Raw genomic sequence first — 16,100 nt, 5'->3', positions numbered from 1 at the left:
ACCAATCACAGTGTGCTGTTAAGAAAATGAACAAATGTAACTTGTACGGCCAACTCGGCTGGTGGGCATCCTCGTTTCTCATGCATTACTGCATTTAAAGTTTTAGTTGTGTATCATTATCTCACTTGGTGCAGCTATTCCAGCTGTTGCTGGTCATTAATTATGGGGAGTAACTGTACCAAAAGTTTGGGGTGAGAATATCCTAGTTCAGTGAAGTCTAACTTTATACTACTTGTAGATGGCTCGAGTGTCTAAGTACTTTAGATCGGAATGAATTGGTAGCTTCAGATGTTTGTTGGCCAAGCATGAATTTTTCTGTTCCTGCTAAAATATTCAGTTAGATGATTCCCCTATTTCTCTGTTTTTTACTTCAAGGTTTAGCTCTCCTCTCTGCTTCCTCCCCTATTTTATTTTAGAATAAATGATATGAAGCTGAAAGTTGAACCACAGTCGGTTGTTTTCAACTCTCTTTTGATGTCCATCTTATCTTGATTTCATTTACTTCTTCTCCTTCCCAATGCATGGATACATATATTATTGTTGGAATTGAAATGTCATCTATTATTGGCTTTATGCTGTTTGGAGGGTTTTGAAATCACTTAAATTAAAGAGTAAAGCGTGTGTCCCGAGTCAAGGTTGATTTAGAACATTCCTTATCCATTATGTTGTTTTATAATTGCTGCAAGAGCATAACTCTTACTCTGTTTCTTTTTTGTATATAGCCTTTTTTATGCATTTGTTTTATTTTATTTTTTTTTAGTTCACAATTGGCAGACCTGACTAGTAAGTTTAGAATGACTTGGGAACACACCATATGGTTAATTTGCTTTTACATGACGTGAAATTTCTGCTGTCAGTTGTAAGATGTTGATGTAGATATTCTCTCTTTGTTCATCTGTAAAACTAGGAATTGCAAAGTTTTGATGATTTCTAACATTTTAATGGCCATATTTTCTTCCTTTCAGTGCGAGGGCGGGAATATATGAAGCTCCGCACAGCAGTTGCCATTGCTTATCTCAGCAGCTTGATTTGGATTCAACAGATTCATTGTGGTTGGTATCAACAATTATATAATCACTCCAATTTATGTCTCATTATTGCAAGGATAACAATTGGAAATTAGACAAAAATGTTTCCTAGTAAGCTTGTAAAACTTAAAATGGCCCAAATCCTGTGAATTGAAATCTGTAATTGGTAATATTAACATGGAAAGGTCAACCAAAGAATACATTGGTTTGCCACTACGTTCAACCATTTATGGCAAATAGTGTTGCTATTAATTCAGTATGTTAAGTGCTTCCATATTTGAATTGATAAGTTCCCCAGCATTGCTTCTTAGTAATATGTGACATCTACATATAAAAGCTATGAAGATTTTGTCTCAAGTTGAATATTTGGCTGCAGATGAACTTTCTGGTACTTCTGGCATAAACAAATGGACATGTAAATGTTCTTATTCATATCAAGGAAATCATAGTTATGCTGTTAAATCCAATTGTTCCACATCCTGTAATTGCATTCCAGGTATGCTACTACTTTTATGATATAAAGCATCTAGAAGCTTTGACTGGCATGTTAAACAGCTGCTGCTGCTGATAACGTTTTGCAGAACACACACACACACACAAAATCATTCATTGCCTCTTGGTTAATTTATATATAGAATTTCATATATATGTGTGTGTGTGTGTGTGCGCTCTTAGAAACTTCTACCAGCTGTAGCACACTTACCTGGAAAGAAGGTGAAAAATGAAAAGTACATTTGCATTATAGTTCATTCTGTACAAAGTTCAATGCTTGTAACTAATAATTCAGTTTTATTTTTCCTTTCCTTTTAACTTGAACCTTTTATGAATTATGAGTTGAAATAAGCAATACACTTTTGCAGTTGATGGTTAACATAAAGAAGTGTATAACCTCATACTTTTTTCTTGAAAATGTTAAACCAAATGAAAGAATCTCATAATATCCCCCTTTTGCCCAGATGAAGTACGCTGGAGCCATTGCTGCTATAGTCTGTTTCTCAATGTGATATATATAGAGTATTTAATGGAAGGCGACTTTGTATGGCTAATGTGTGTATGTGTGTTTTTCTCATATACTTTGCAATCAGAACTCTTAGTAGAGATCTGCATATCTCAAAAGCATGTTTCGTTGAAGTAAAATACGAAGACGGGCTTCATGGCTGATGGTGGCAGGGGGTGGTTAGGGTTTGTGAGGTTGGGGGCGGTTGGGGTTTGTGAGGTTGATGGGCCTTATGTGGTTGTGGTGTGGAAGAACATCAGGAGGGGATGGGGGATTTCTATTGTTTTATTAGATTTGAGGTGGGTGACGGGTCTTAAGTCCAGATTTTGGTATGATGTGTGGTGCAGGGACTTGCCCTTGAAGATTATATGCCCATAGTTGTTTTGTTCATCCCATTGTAAGAAGGTATCAGTTGCAGACCATTTGCAAAGTTTGGATAATATGCTCCAGTGGAATAACCTATAAAAAAAAACATGTTTCATGGAGTTCTTGCACATTTCTAGTTTATCAAATCTGTTTAGCAAGAGCCTTTGCTTTGCATTCCAACAATTGTTTTATCTGATTTATAATCATTTTTTGTTTATGCATTTAATGCTAATGTTCTATTTAGACATGTATCATAGGGCAGTTGTGATCACTTTGATATGCAACACTAACTGCATACATTACCCTTCAATGTAGATGCTGGTGGAAATGGGAGCACATGGACGTGTACATGTACTGCCAAAGGGTTCCCTAAGTTAGCTTCTGAAAATCTTGATACCAACTGTTTTACAGCCTGCCAATGCACTTATGGTATGTCACATACTGTTTCCACATTTTTCTTTTCAAATCCTCCTCATCAAGACTCCCTTTCTGAATAACTTAATTGCTTAATTATATCACTCAATGGTGATTATGTCATCTTTGAATTGACTGCTGAACTGGGTGACCATCATGCTCAAAGACAGAGGATGGCTTCTATCGGTGGTTGACCATCTGCTTTATTTCCAATAATGCTCACATTCATGTTTATTTGTGTTCATGTTTTTATTAATTATCAAAAAAAATTTGTGTTCATGTTCGATGGAGGTATTTCATGAATATTGATGCTTGAATCATCCGTTTTTTTATTAAACTTATTTTATATATAAAGGTATTTGCTTGTTTAGATCAAGGTGCTCTAAAGCTTCTTGGGTGTCTGATTTCTTCTTAACAGGATATCTCAGCACGGCGCAAGTCTCAAAAAAGCATATTTCGAGCAAAGTTGTTATTATTCTGTTACTGTGTGTTATTCTCACAACTTTTGCATTTCTTGCCTCTGCCTTGTGCTATATCTATCGAAGGGACAAGTGCCCTATTCAAGCACCAATGGTCTCATCTGATAAAGAAACAAATTGTAATAGTGCTACCAACTTATTAAGTCTTAGGACTTCTTCAGCACTGGAAAGTGAAACTACCATAGATTTCTCCACAAGAACTTTCACAGGCATGTCATCTTTTACAGTGCTTTGATAAAAAAAATTCCACATTTTATTTCATGTTTATTTCTATCATCAGATTATGATATGAACCTGGTTTTAGTTCTGGCTTTTACCATGTTCTAATGTGCTTAATTTTGCTCGACCTGGATTTGATAATCAAACCGTTGTAATCTTCATTTCTTTTTTATCTCATAGGATGCTTTCAGAATCCTTCTTCATTATTTAGAAACAGACGAGGGAATATACATGGAACCATCATCCAATTTTCGTATTCTCAGTTGGAAAGTGCAACCAAGAATTTCTCAAACTCTAATCTTATTGGAGTTGGAGGAAGCAGCTATGTTTATCATGGTCAGCTCAGAAATGGCAGAACTGTGGCAATTAAGCGACTAAAAACTCGGGAGAACCAGATGCTGAATCTCTATTTTTAACAGAGGTAATTAAAAATTTCATATATAGGTTTTATTTTGCTTCAAACTATCACATATATGGGTTTCTTAAATAAGAGAGTGATTTTGTTTTCTTCTCATGAGGTTTGCGGATAACACCACCGAAAGAAAGGAAAAAGAAAAAGAAAAAGAGATTTGTGTGTAATTTACACTCTCTTTTTGCTCAGATTGAACTACTATCCAGACTTCACCATTGTCATGTGGTGCCTTTGCTTGGCTACTGTTCAGAATCCTTTGGAAAGAATACTGAGAGGCTGCTGGTATTTGAGTACATGCCTAATGGTAATTTGAGAGAATGTTTGGATGGGGACTCGGGGAGAGACATAGATTGGGCTACTCGAGTTGCAATTGCAATTGGAGCTGCAAGAGGCTTGGAATATCTTCATGAAGCAGCCGCTCCAAGAGTTCTGCATAGTGATGTCAAATCAACAAACATTCTCCTGGATGATACTTGGAGAGCAAAAGTAAGAATCTTGATTCTATTAGACATCTGTTACAATCATAAAACATCAGCAAGAGGGAGGGGGAAAGACCATAGCCTAGGTTGAAAAGTGGAGAAGCCATCAAGATCTTCTGTCCATCAGGCATGGGATGCAAGGCAAAATAGTGGTTTGCCTTGTAAATCCATCCAGTTGGATTCTCTCTGTCAAATCTTGGAAAGTCTAACTTGATGCTACGAAACTGCATTCCTGAGATGCACCAGAATGTTCAGAATGCACCCCATCCTCATTTCTACCACTGCCATTTCGAGCACCATTTCTTCCACCATTGACAGCTTCTAACAACAGATCCATTTTCGAAATCAACACTTCTAACGCCCCTTGATGATCTTCCACTCTCTTTTCTTGCAGTTCTTGATGTTGTCTCAGCCCAAGAACCATCTTCTCCAAATCTTTAAACCTTGTATCATCTGCCATCTTGAAAAAAAATTTCCCAGAACTGAACTGCTCTGATGCCACTTGTTACAGGATTCTAGGAATTACTCAAAAGAATCTAGAGCTTACACAACTTTCTGATCTTCGAGAGATCAGAACCTCCAAGAAAACAACTTTATTAGCTTTCTGAATGAGAATTACAGAAGGATTTCCCTCGTATTTACATACAAGACAACCCGTTATTATTGTTACAAATGAAAGGGCATTTTAGTAATCTCCTCATTGTAAGTAAGACTAAAACAGTAACAATACAATCTTAAGCAAGTCACATGTCCACATGTGACTAACTACTCTCATTCTGATTCGACACTCCAAGTCCTTTGCCTTCAATTCCTTTCCAGGCTACAATCTGCAATATCACCATAACAATTTTGGGGTGAACTTGCTTTCAGGGGGTTTGAAAAGAGAAAGCAAACTCCTGATTCATGGTGAATCTGGTCTAATTATACTGTTAACATTTTCGTCTTTAGAGAAATTGGTTGTTTAATTAATCAACCGATTGCCTTGGGCACCTGAAATTCTTAATTCTAATGAAATGTTGTGGAAAATCTTTCAAAAATAGGTGATGTTATAATCATGTAGCACCTGAAGTTCATGTGTCTTGATAAAATATCGTGGGAAATCTTTGGGAAATAGGTGCTTTTAGAGTTACCTGTTTAGCTAGTGGACTACATAATATTCTTTTTTTTCTTATTTACTTTCATACATATTTACAGATAACTGATCTTGGCATGGCTAAATGCTTAAGAGCTGATGGTGTCCCCAGCTGTTCCAATCCTCAAGAAAAAATGCAAGGGACTTTTGGCTATTTTGCACCAGAGTATGCTATTGTAGGAAAAGCCTCCCTCAAATCAGATGTTTTCAGTTTTGGGGTAGTTCTTCTTGAGCTTATTAGTGGCCGGAAGCCCATATATAAATTGACCAACAAAGGAGAAGAAAGCCTTGTCATTTGGGTATGGTAAATTCACGTTATGTTATTGCATGAAAGCCATTTTTTTAGTGCAATTTCTGTCTTGTCTGCTATTTAAAGGTTTTTTTTTTCTTCTTTCACTTTTAACGATGGAATAATAAAAATATCAAATTGAATTATCAGATGCTTCTATTGGGAAATTGTGGTGTGCTAGGCACATGGACATGGTATTCGTCTCCACCATTGTTTGATACACATTTGTGCATGCATAAAAGATTCCACCTTCATTCACTATGGAAACTTTAAGCATCCTGGTGATGTTCAGTAATTTGTTGACGGCACAAGAATGCGATTTTGGACCTTATGTGATCAAACAGATGAGCCTATATTAACTTCATGGTGATCTTTGCATCAGCATTTTTTTAATCTTTCTAATTATTTGTTTATCTTTAGCTTGCTAACTAAATTTTCATATTTGCATTTGACAAGAATCGTTATCTCAAACACCTTTTTTTGGTCCTTCCATATCTGCATTATATTTATTGATAAAATTTGATCATATGCAGATTTAATGTTGATGTAGCATGTATATCATTTGTGTGTGTAGGCTACCCCTCGTTTACAGGATAGTAGGCGAGTAATTATGGAGTTGGCTGATCCATGTTTGAATGGGAATTTCCCAGAAGAAGAGATGCAGATAATGGCCTACCTAGCAAAGGAGTGCTTACTATTGGATCCTGATGATCGGCCAACCATGAGTGAGGTTGTTCAAATTCTCTCAACTATGGCACCTGAGAAATCTAGAAGGAGAAACATTCCTGTATATCTTCACCAGGTATTACATTTTTGCCACTATACACTAGGTACTTTTGACTTGGCCACCACGTCTTTCTTTTCTACTTAATCTTTGACCCCCTTTCACTACTTTTTCTATAAGTAGATAACTTTATTAAAATGTAAGAGGCACTACCAAGTATACGAATTATATGTTAGAAACATGAGAATAAAGGGAAAAAAAAGCTTGCAAAACCAAAAAGTTGGAAAAACTTAAGGAAGCTGCCCTCGAATGGCATAGAGATCTAAAGAGGAAGTCCTTCAGCTCATACTTGTTCTTCTTGCAATTCTCAAATCTACAAGCATTCCTGTCCCTTCATATACACCACAATAGGGAAATATTGGGATCGTTTTCCACAGGGTTTCACTGAGTAGGCTGTTAAAGTGACATTTCCAACAAATAAAAGCTCCAACACCCATTGAGGCATGACCAACTCAACCCAAAAAGGCTAAAAACAACTTGGCAGAGAGCATTAGCTACTCAGCAATGTTCCAACAAGTGATTCACTGTTTCCAATACCTTTTATACATGCAGCACCGGCTGATTACTGTAATATGTCCGTTAAATCGTCCAGTGAGGTTTTTATAATATGCTCAACTTCCAGGGAAAATTTTTTTTTGATAAGTAAGAGTAAATATATTAATACGAATGAAATAGGCATAGTCTGAGTATACAGGAAGTATCCAAAAGAACACCTAAATACATTCTAAGATCGAGAGAATAAAGAGAGGAAGTCATGCATATTGTTTCCATTTAGCACAATGACTGAAAACTATAGCATTAAAGTGTGAAAGAAAAAATTATGTAGTTCCGCTATTGTGCTCTCCCTATCTTCAAAACACCGCTCATTTCTTTCTGACCAAATACACCACATGATACATAACGATTAAACTGTAACACCCCGCTCCCCACGGTTAAGAAATACGTCACTTAAAAAAAATATTCTTATACTTGCACCAGATTCAAAGATTCTTTATAATAATTAAAATTATTCTTTATTAAAAATATTGAGATCATAAGAGAGCGCGGAAGCATTTATTAAATTTTTTCAAAATCTATGCCATAAAAATCATAACTTAAAATCCATGTACATGATCTTGGCCACTATCACGCATTCCTGGACTAAGTCCCGTCTTGTAGCTCTACCTTCATAAATATTCTGATCTGGGGTGGTTTAAAAATATAAAATAAACTAAAATGAGTCGATAACTCAGTAAAATACTTATCATAATGTAAACATACTTGACATAAGGTTTTCATAAAATATTTCATGCTGAGAATTAAAATCATGACCGATCATACTGATACTTATGCTATGCATAATTGATTAATCCGAATGAACTGACTGATTTGATTTATCTGACTGGTCAACACACTTAACCTTGTGTGCAAAGTTGTGCACCTGTCTCACGTCCCACGGCTACAAGGGGAGCCACTGACAGTATTTTGACATATTATGGTGGACCACACTTAAGTCCGTGACTTGCACATCCATCTTGAAACTGCATTGATACCATGCATCTGAATGACCATCTGACTAAACTGTTTGATTTTATCTTGCACTTGATCTTAAGATATCTTACGTGTCTTATGCAACGTGAGATGTATGAGATGTATAATACATACATAACTATCATATGTGGAATGAAACATGATAAATGATATGTTTGCAAATATCATGACATACGTGATACATAAACACTGGTTTCCAAAGAACTAACTTTAATAATAATATATATAATTAGCTAACATATTCCAACCCTAATTTATGATCAAACTACTTACCTTGTAGTGTGTTGCTTCCTAAAATTTCTGACACAAAATCAATCACGGTGCTGCACTGGGTATCTTGGGTTCAGCTGCTGCACTTATGGAAGTTTATGATTTTTTCTAAATAACACGGAAGGGAGATATTTATAGAGAGATTTGGGAAAGGGTGTTGATGAGTTTGAGTTGGACTCGGTTAATACCTGTAGTGACACTAATCTACTGAACACTTAGTCGTGATCATCTAATGGCCGATCTTTAAATTTTAAAAAGAGTCTAACTCATTCAATACTAAGTGGGATTTAACTTAGTTATTAAGCCTAATTAAAACTCCTAACCAACCTTAATAATTTATCGTTTGTGGACTTATCCAATATGACTCATTAAATATAATTTAGGCTCAATAAAAATTATCAATATTTCGACTTTAGAATTATTAGGCTAGGTCGTTACATAAACTGATTCGTTGGAAGGCAATGCTCGATAAAACAATTTCATTTCAACACCTATTGATAGAGCCCAAACATTTTTGTATTCTTTCCCCAATCTAACTCAAACTGATTACATCGGGCAAAGAACGAAGCTAAGAGGTCTATCTAACAGGAGTGCTTTAATCTAATAAGTCCAACTTAGTTGTCTGGAGCATTCGAGTCCTGCAAATCATCAGTCATTGAAGCATCTTTCACTTCATTACTTGCTCCACACCATACATTGTGCCATTACTTTATCTTGGAGCCATATCCCCCACCTTATATCCGACATATCTAGAGAATCCCCGAACCCCTGCAGATATTTTTCCACAATCCAACACCGAAGGCCCCATTAACCTCGTAAGAACACCAATTCCACCCACGAACTACTATATTTCATGTATATCGCCATTTTTTTAGTTCAACAAAGGCATATGAAAGCTAAGCAACTATCATGGAATGTAAGGAGTTTGAGGATGATAATTTCCTCAAGCTACAGAATTTGCTTAAAGAATGGAAGGTCAATATCATTTGTCTCCAGAAGACTATATTGGAGTATATGACCAGTGGTGTGGTTTTCAATTTGTGGGGTTTCAATATGTTGAGTGCTTCTGTTTAGATTTACAAGGCACTTCGGTAGGGATTTTACTCAGTGTGGGAATGAAGGTGTTCGGGAAGATTGAAAGTTGTTGGTTGGAGTTTATGATGGTCTGCACATTTAAAATGTGGTAGATCTATCTCTTTGGGCTTTTGTATATGTTAATGGGTCAAATTTGTCTACGATAGAAAGATGTTAACAGCACGAGTTGGTTGGATTACTTAACTATTGGGACTTGCCTTGGTGCTTCAGGGTAGACTTTAATTAAGTTCTCAATTTTTTTGAAGAACTTTATTGACCTTCCCCTGGTTGGAGGGAACTTAACATGGTTGAGTAATCGAGACAATTCTACTTTGTTTAGAATCGATTGGTTTCTTATCTCTCCAGAGTTGAAAGTGTTATTTCTTTAAATATCCCATATGAGAGTCATAGGACTTTGCTTTGACCATTTTCCTATTCTGCTGGACTGTAGTAATAGGTGGGAGGTACAATAATTGAAGTTTTAAAATAGAGTAATGACACACACACAACACTCTTCATAACACATGATGTAAAATGAGGGTATTTTTGTAAAGTGGTGTTACTTTTACAAAGCATTTTACAATAATATCACTCATTCTATCTTATAAAAAAAAAAAAAAATAATATCACTCATTCTAAAACCTGGTTGCGAAATATGTTGTGAAAAGTATTGTGTTTATTATTTTTCTTTAAAATATTTGGCTACATCGAGAAGAAATTGTGGATAGGGTGAAGAAGAGTGATGGAATTATTATCGCTTTCAAGGCACCCCTAGCTATGTTTTAAAATGTATACTAAAGGCCCTAAAAGCTTATTTAAGAATTTGGAACAAGAAAGCTTTTGGAGATTCAGGGAGACAGGAATAATCTTTACTGAGTCAAGTGTTTTTTATGCCCTTAAAGACGAAAGAGCCCTAGTGTTGAGGAGAAGCTGAAGAGGGATCCGGTGGTTTGAGAGTTGAAAAAAATTACTCTCGTGGAGAAAGTAAGCTGGAGATAAAAAGAAAAAAAAAGGTTGGTGTCTGAGAGAAGGAGAGGTGTATAAAGATTGTAGTATTGATTCCATAAAAGTCAATGGCTCAGTTTCTTTCAATGGTCAAAATGTGAGTGGTCGCATTGTACAATTTTATTAGAACTTGGAACATTTCAGCTGAGAAAATATTTGATTGGCTTGCCCTGTGATTCTTTGAGAGTGGAGATAGCGGATTGGTTGGAAAGCACATTCAAAGAAAAATGGGGTGCATTAAGTAGTAAAAGGATTTAATGGTGATATAAGGGGGATGTAATGAGGGTTTTCCTTGACTTTGTCGCTAATGGTCGATTTGTAAGAATTCTTTATGCAACATTCATAACCCTTCTTGCTATTGACTTGGAGAATTTCGACTGTTAAGTCTCATAGGTGGTGCCTACAAGATTATGACCAAGGTGCTTGCCAACAGACTAAAAATATGGCTAGCAAAGATCGTCTCCAAATCCCAAAATGCTTTTATCAAGGACATGAAGTAGCAAAAGCTTTAATGGTGAGAAAAGGGGATTTGATGAGTGCTTTCCATGTCTTTGATGCTAAAGGTCGATATGTAAAAAGTCTTCAAGCAACATTCATAACCATTTATTAACAAGAAAGCGGGGCTATTGAAATAAAAGACTTTTGACCAATAAGACTTGTAGGTGGTATCTACTAGATCTTGCCAAGTTCCTTTCCAAATGTTAGATTCCGTTTTTATTGCCAATGAATGCCTAGACAAAGAATAAGATCTGGAGCGCCAGGATAGCATCACATTAATTGAGAAGTTTTGTTGTACATGCTACAGAGATGTGGGTATGGGGAAAAGTGGTGTAGATGGATAGCCTATTGTGTGTCCGCGGTGCATTTCCGGTCTTGATGAATGACTCCTATGAGTTTCTTCAATAGCTCTCATAGTATGAGACATTGTGACCCATTATCCTTTTGTCATTGTGATGGAGGTACCAAGTAGGATGATCTTGGCCTTTTGGCCATGACATCTTTCTATATGCATTGTTTGCTCCCCTATTTTGAAGCTATATCGGTGTTGAAGGTTAATCTAGCGAAATGTGAATTGCTTGCTCTTGGCAATGTCATGGGTGTAGATAGCTTGATGGGCATTCTTGGTTGTAGGTCAAATATTTAGAATTAGACATTTACCATAGAATCTCACATACTTTTTTGATATTTGGAAATTGACTCTAGAATTTCACATAAGTTTTTAAAGAGTTAGTCTACATACAGTCCCCAAATGGGGACTGCTCGTGCAAAGCTCATGCAGTTATATTTAAAAAAAAAATTAAAATTACAATATCATCCTTTTTAAAATGATGTTTTTTCTCTTTTTACCCCTATTCATCAATGAGACTGCACACGTAGTCTCTACTCAGGACTGCAAATAGAATTTCTCTTTTTTAAATAACCCATTTATTACAAATTCCCACGTCCAAACGCAACAGGTTAGTAATTTTGAAGCTTCTATAAAGCATTGACATTAATATGTATTTTGATGTATGATCTAAAGGAGGATCAACCAAGTCTAACTATTTTTACTGACCTGCGCTTTGCCCTCTTCCTCAAATGTTTCCAACGAGTAAGATTCAGATAGCTTTGGAACCAAGTAGTTTTTTTTTTTTTTTTTTTCCCACTTTAAATGTAGTGTTTATAAATGCCTTTGCCCTCTTCTTCAAATGCTTGCAATGAGTAGACTGACATAGCTTTGGAATCACATAGTGTTTCCCCCTTTAAGTAGAGGCTTTTGAAATGATATATGATGGCTAGATGTTAAGTCAACTTCAACTGAACGTTGAAGTGCTCTAAACCGTGTTGGAACAAGTAGAAAATCTCATTTATATAAATCTAGTATTTTGAAAGTTATTCAAATTACCATGAATTAAACTTGAGCTCCATTTTCCCCAGAAACCAACACTTGCTCAACTGATCTTTCAATTTTCATGTACATGTAGAGGTCATCCCCACGAGGGATAAGAAGTGGTTCAGACATTCAGAGACCTAACAACCAAGTGGAGAAGAAGCCAGTCCCATCCAGTAAACGGTCAGCCCAGTGTTCACTACAATTGTCAGGTCCTATTGATGTTGAGGAAGCAAGGCCAGCCCCATCAACTAAAGAGTCAACTTCGTGTTACCTGCCAGTAGATGTTGACGGTATTCTGCGTAGTGGAAACAGCAGTAAGGAAGCAGATTCCATTTCAACCAACTATATCGAGAGTCTGGTCCTCTTGAGTGTCAGTAGTAGGAGTTGCCATGCCTCGGATGATGATATGGTCGACTTAACTGAACCACGGTTTGAATCATTCTGTATGTCCAATATCAAGACCACTTGACGAAAACAACCCGACTTGTGCAGGAGGTTTTGGGAAAAGAGGAAGAAAACTCCATGGTTATTTGATGATACGAGCTCGTTGAAATACATTATTGGTTCGTTGAATGCATTATTGGTTGTAGATTGCTCAAGAGGATATCAAAGAGGAAGCAAACAGATTTTCTGTCCTTTTTTTTTCCCTTTGCTGTCTGTGTTCTTTCCTTTGAAAAGGAGCACGTCACAGGCTTTTTCTTATGAGAAAATCATACAAGTTTATTTGTTGTAGTTAATGTATATTGCTCGTGCATGTAAATAGAGAGGGAACCATAGAAAATTCACATGGTATGGGGTCAGTTCCTGAAAGATTTAATAATATATTTACAATTCTTACAACTAAATGGCACTATTTGCATTTTGATGTGAGTTCTCTGATTTTAAAAAAGAGAAATGATGAGAGTTATTATTGTATAACAACTTGTTTACAATTATGTAATAAAATAATATTATTTTAAATATTATTTTGATTTTTACTTTTGATTTTATGGGTTTAAATTTAATAAAAAAATATTATTATATTTAAAATTGTCTATAAATTGGAGGTTGTAAGCATCTATCACTAGTGTTTAAAAAATAAGCTTGTCACAACTCTCTCAGACCCTCAGTCCTCATGCATCCGTTCAAACACGACAGGCTATAACTTCTAATCAGTTGATCATGAGGTTTGAGGGGTGATGTTAAAATCTCAATCTTGGGTTTCTTCAGCTTGCGAGTAAGTTGAAGAAAAAGTTAAAATCTTATATCTGAATGAATCATTCTTCTCAGAATCAAAGGAGTTCTCTAATGAAATTTGAGGAAAATATTAATGCTACTACATTCATTGTCCTCGTTCCGAAAAGGGTAGGGTATGTGGAGGTGAAAGATTTCCATCCAATAAGTCTAGTGAGTGAGGGTGTACAAGATCATTTTGAAGGTTCTAGCTAATCATTTGAGTGTAGTTGTGGGAAAAATCACCGCGAAGTCACAAAATGCTTTTGTAAAGGGAAGATAAATTTTTGATTCGGTCATCATTGCTAATGAATGCTGGGAAAGTAGATTCAAAGTCGGCACCTTAAGTATTATTTACAAATTGGATATGGACATAGCTTTTGATCATGTAAATTAGAATTTTTTGGTATATATTCTTGGTAGGTATGGTTTTGGGGAGATATGGTATATTTGGATGAAACATTGCATATTTGCATCACAACTGTCATATTCTCGATTTTGATTAATGGTATTCCTGAAGGTTTTTTTAATAGCTCTCGGGGTTTGAGACAAGGGGATCATTTGTCTCCTTTTTTGTTCGTTCTAGTAATGGACGTGTTGAGTAGAATGTTGAAGGTGGTGGCGAATAGGGGCTTTATCTTGGGTTTTTCGGTGGGAGGCCCATTGAATGGTAGCATAAATGTCTCACATCTCTTTTTTTACTGATGATACGTTGATTCTTTGTGAGCCAGACCTTGATCATATTCATTCCTTGAGGGCTCTTTTGCTTTGTTTTGTAGCTGTTTCCAGACTGAATGTGAATTTATCAAAATATGAAATGGTTCCTGTCCATTTGGTTAATAATTTAGGGGAATTGGCTGATATTCTGGGTTGCAAGGTGTTATCTTTGCCTATGAAGTATCTTTATCTTCCTTTGAGGGCTTCTCATAATCCAAGTCTATGTGGGATGAGATTTTCGAAAAGATTGAATGTAGATTGGTTGGTTGGAAAATGATTTATTTGTCCAAAGATGCTAAAATCACCTTAAACAAGAGCACTTTATTTAATCTTCCAACATACTTTCTATCTTTATTTACTCTGCCCACAGGGGTGGTTAATAGAATGGAACAAATTTTTTGTGCATTTCTTTTGGGGAGGTTTATAAGATGAGAAAAAAATTTCCTTTGATCAAGTGGGATAAGATTTGTACCCTTTTATCTTTGGAAGACTGGGGGTTATAAAACTGAGAAATTTCAATAAGGTACTTTTAGGAAAATGGTTGTAGCGGTATCATTGGGCAGGGGATCTCTATGAAGTAATGTTATTGATGTCAAATATGAGAGTATTTGGGGAGAATGGTGCTCAAATGAAATAAGATGGGTGTGTGGTGTGGGTGTTTGGATATTTATCCGTAGTGATTGGATCTTCAGAAATTTCATATTTGAGGTGGGAAGGGGAATATCAATAAGATTTTGGCATGATATATGGTGTGGCGATGTTGCTTTGAAGAATGCTTTCTCTTTTCTATATAGGATTGCATTAGATAAGGGTGCTTTTGTGGTTGATTATATGGACGTATAAACTGGTTTTCTTCAATGGTTAGTGAGGTTTATTAGAATTGTTCAAGATTGGAAGGGGGGGGGGGGGGGGGGGAGGATAGGTTGTTGTGGATTTGCTCGGGATATGAGAACTTTTCAGTTAGATCCTTTTATAAGGTAGTGTCGTCCCATTCTTGTTTTGGTTTCTCTTGGAACAACATTTGGAGAAGCAAAGTACCTCTCAAGGTTGCTTTCTTTGGTTGCCTGGCCTCCCATATGAAAATCCTGACCATCGACAAGCTGAGAAAGCATGGTATCATTATAAGAGATTGGTGTTTTATGTGTAAAAGAAATAGAGAATTGATGGACCACCTTTTTCTTCATTGTGATATGGCTTATGCTTTATGGGATGAAATCTTTACTAGGCTTGGTATCACTTGGGTAATGCTTAGGAGGGTGGTAGATTTATTTTCATGTTGGAGAGGAATTCGGGGCAATCGTCAAATTGCATCTGTTTGGAAGATGGTGCCATTATGCCTAATGTAATTTGGAATGAGAGGAATGATCGTTCTTTTGATAATAGGGAATGCTCGATGAAAGGGTTTAGAGATTTTTTCTTCCATGCTTTGTTATCTTGGGCTTTTGCTATTGTATTGAATGAGACTAGCTTTAATGGCTTTGATGCTATTTTTCATAACAATTAGCTTGTAATTAGGTTTTTCTCTTATATATTTTTTATGTACTTGAACTTTGCCTAATTATGTGAATTTATAAAATTTTTCTTACTTACCAACAAAAAAAAAAAAATCGCTATATAACCAATAGAGCCTAAAGAGGTTGGGCCTTCTTTTCTAACTGCCTCCTCACCCTACTTGCCCAGGACTTCTCAAGAGATAGTTTTGGAGAAGCCCTAGGCATGTAGAGTAAGGCCTCGTTTGGATGCACAACTCAGCCCAGTGCACTTCATTTTTAGACTGAGTTGAACATCCAAACACAAGTTTCATCTCTTCTGAATATAGT

At 36.1% G+C, this 16,100-nt stretch overlaps 1 protein-coding gene across 1 annotated transcript; it reads left to right on the top strand.

Moving 5' to 3' along the window:
* The first annotated feature begins 211 nt into the window (after positions 1 to 211).
* LOC121241190 (receptor-like serine/threonine-protein kinase NCRK) lies at positions 212 to 13,316 on the top strand. The gene is given in 11 exon segments (XM_041138862.1): positions 212 to 375; positions 966 to 1,052; positions 1,405 to 1,524; positions 2,707 to 2,820; positions 3,224 to 3,493; positions 3,684 to 3,881; positions 3,884 to 3,924; positions 4,105 to 4,401; positions 5,589 to 5,825; positions 6,390 to 6,617; positions 12,443 to 13,316. Coding segments are annotated over 11 exon segments (2,004 nt in total). The 5' UTR covers positions 212 to 341; the 3' UTR covers positions 12,821 to 13,316.
* The last annotated feature ends 2,784 nt before the right edge of the window (positions 13,317 to 16,100 follow it).

The sequence above is a fragment of the Juglans microcarpa x Juglans regia genome, chromosome 7S (genome assembly GCF_004785595.1).
Source record: "Juglans microcarpa x Juglans regia isolate MS1-56 chromosome 7S, Jm3101_v1.0, whole genome shotgun sequence".
Classification (NCBI taxonomy): Eukaryota; Viridiplantae; Streptophyta; class Magnoliopsida; order Fagales; family Juglandaceae; genus Juglans; species Juglans microcarpa x Juglans regia.
Note: the sequence above shows the minus strand (reverse complement) of the source record. Positions and strands in the feature narration are given on the sequence as shown.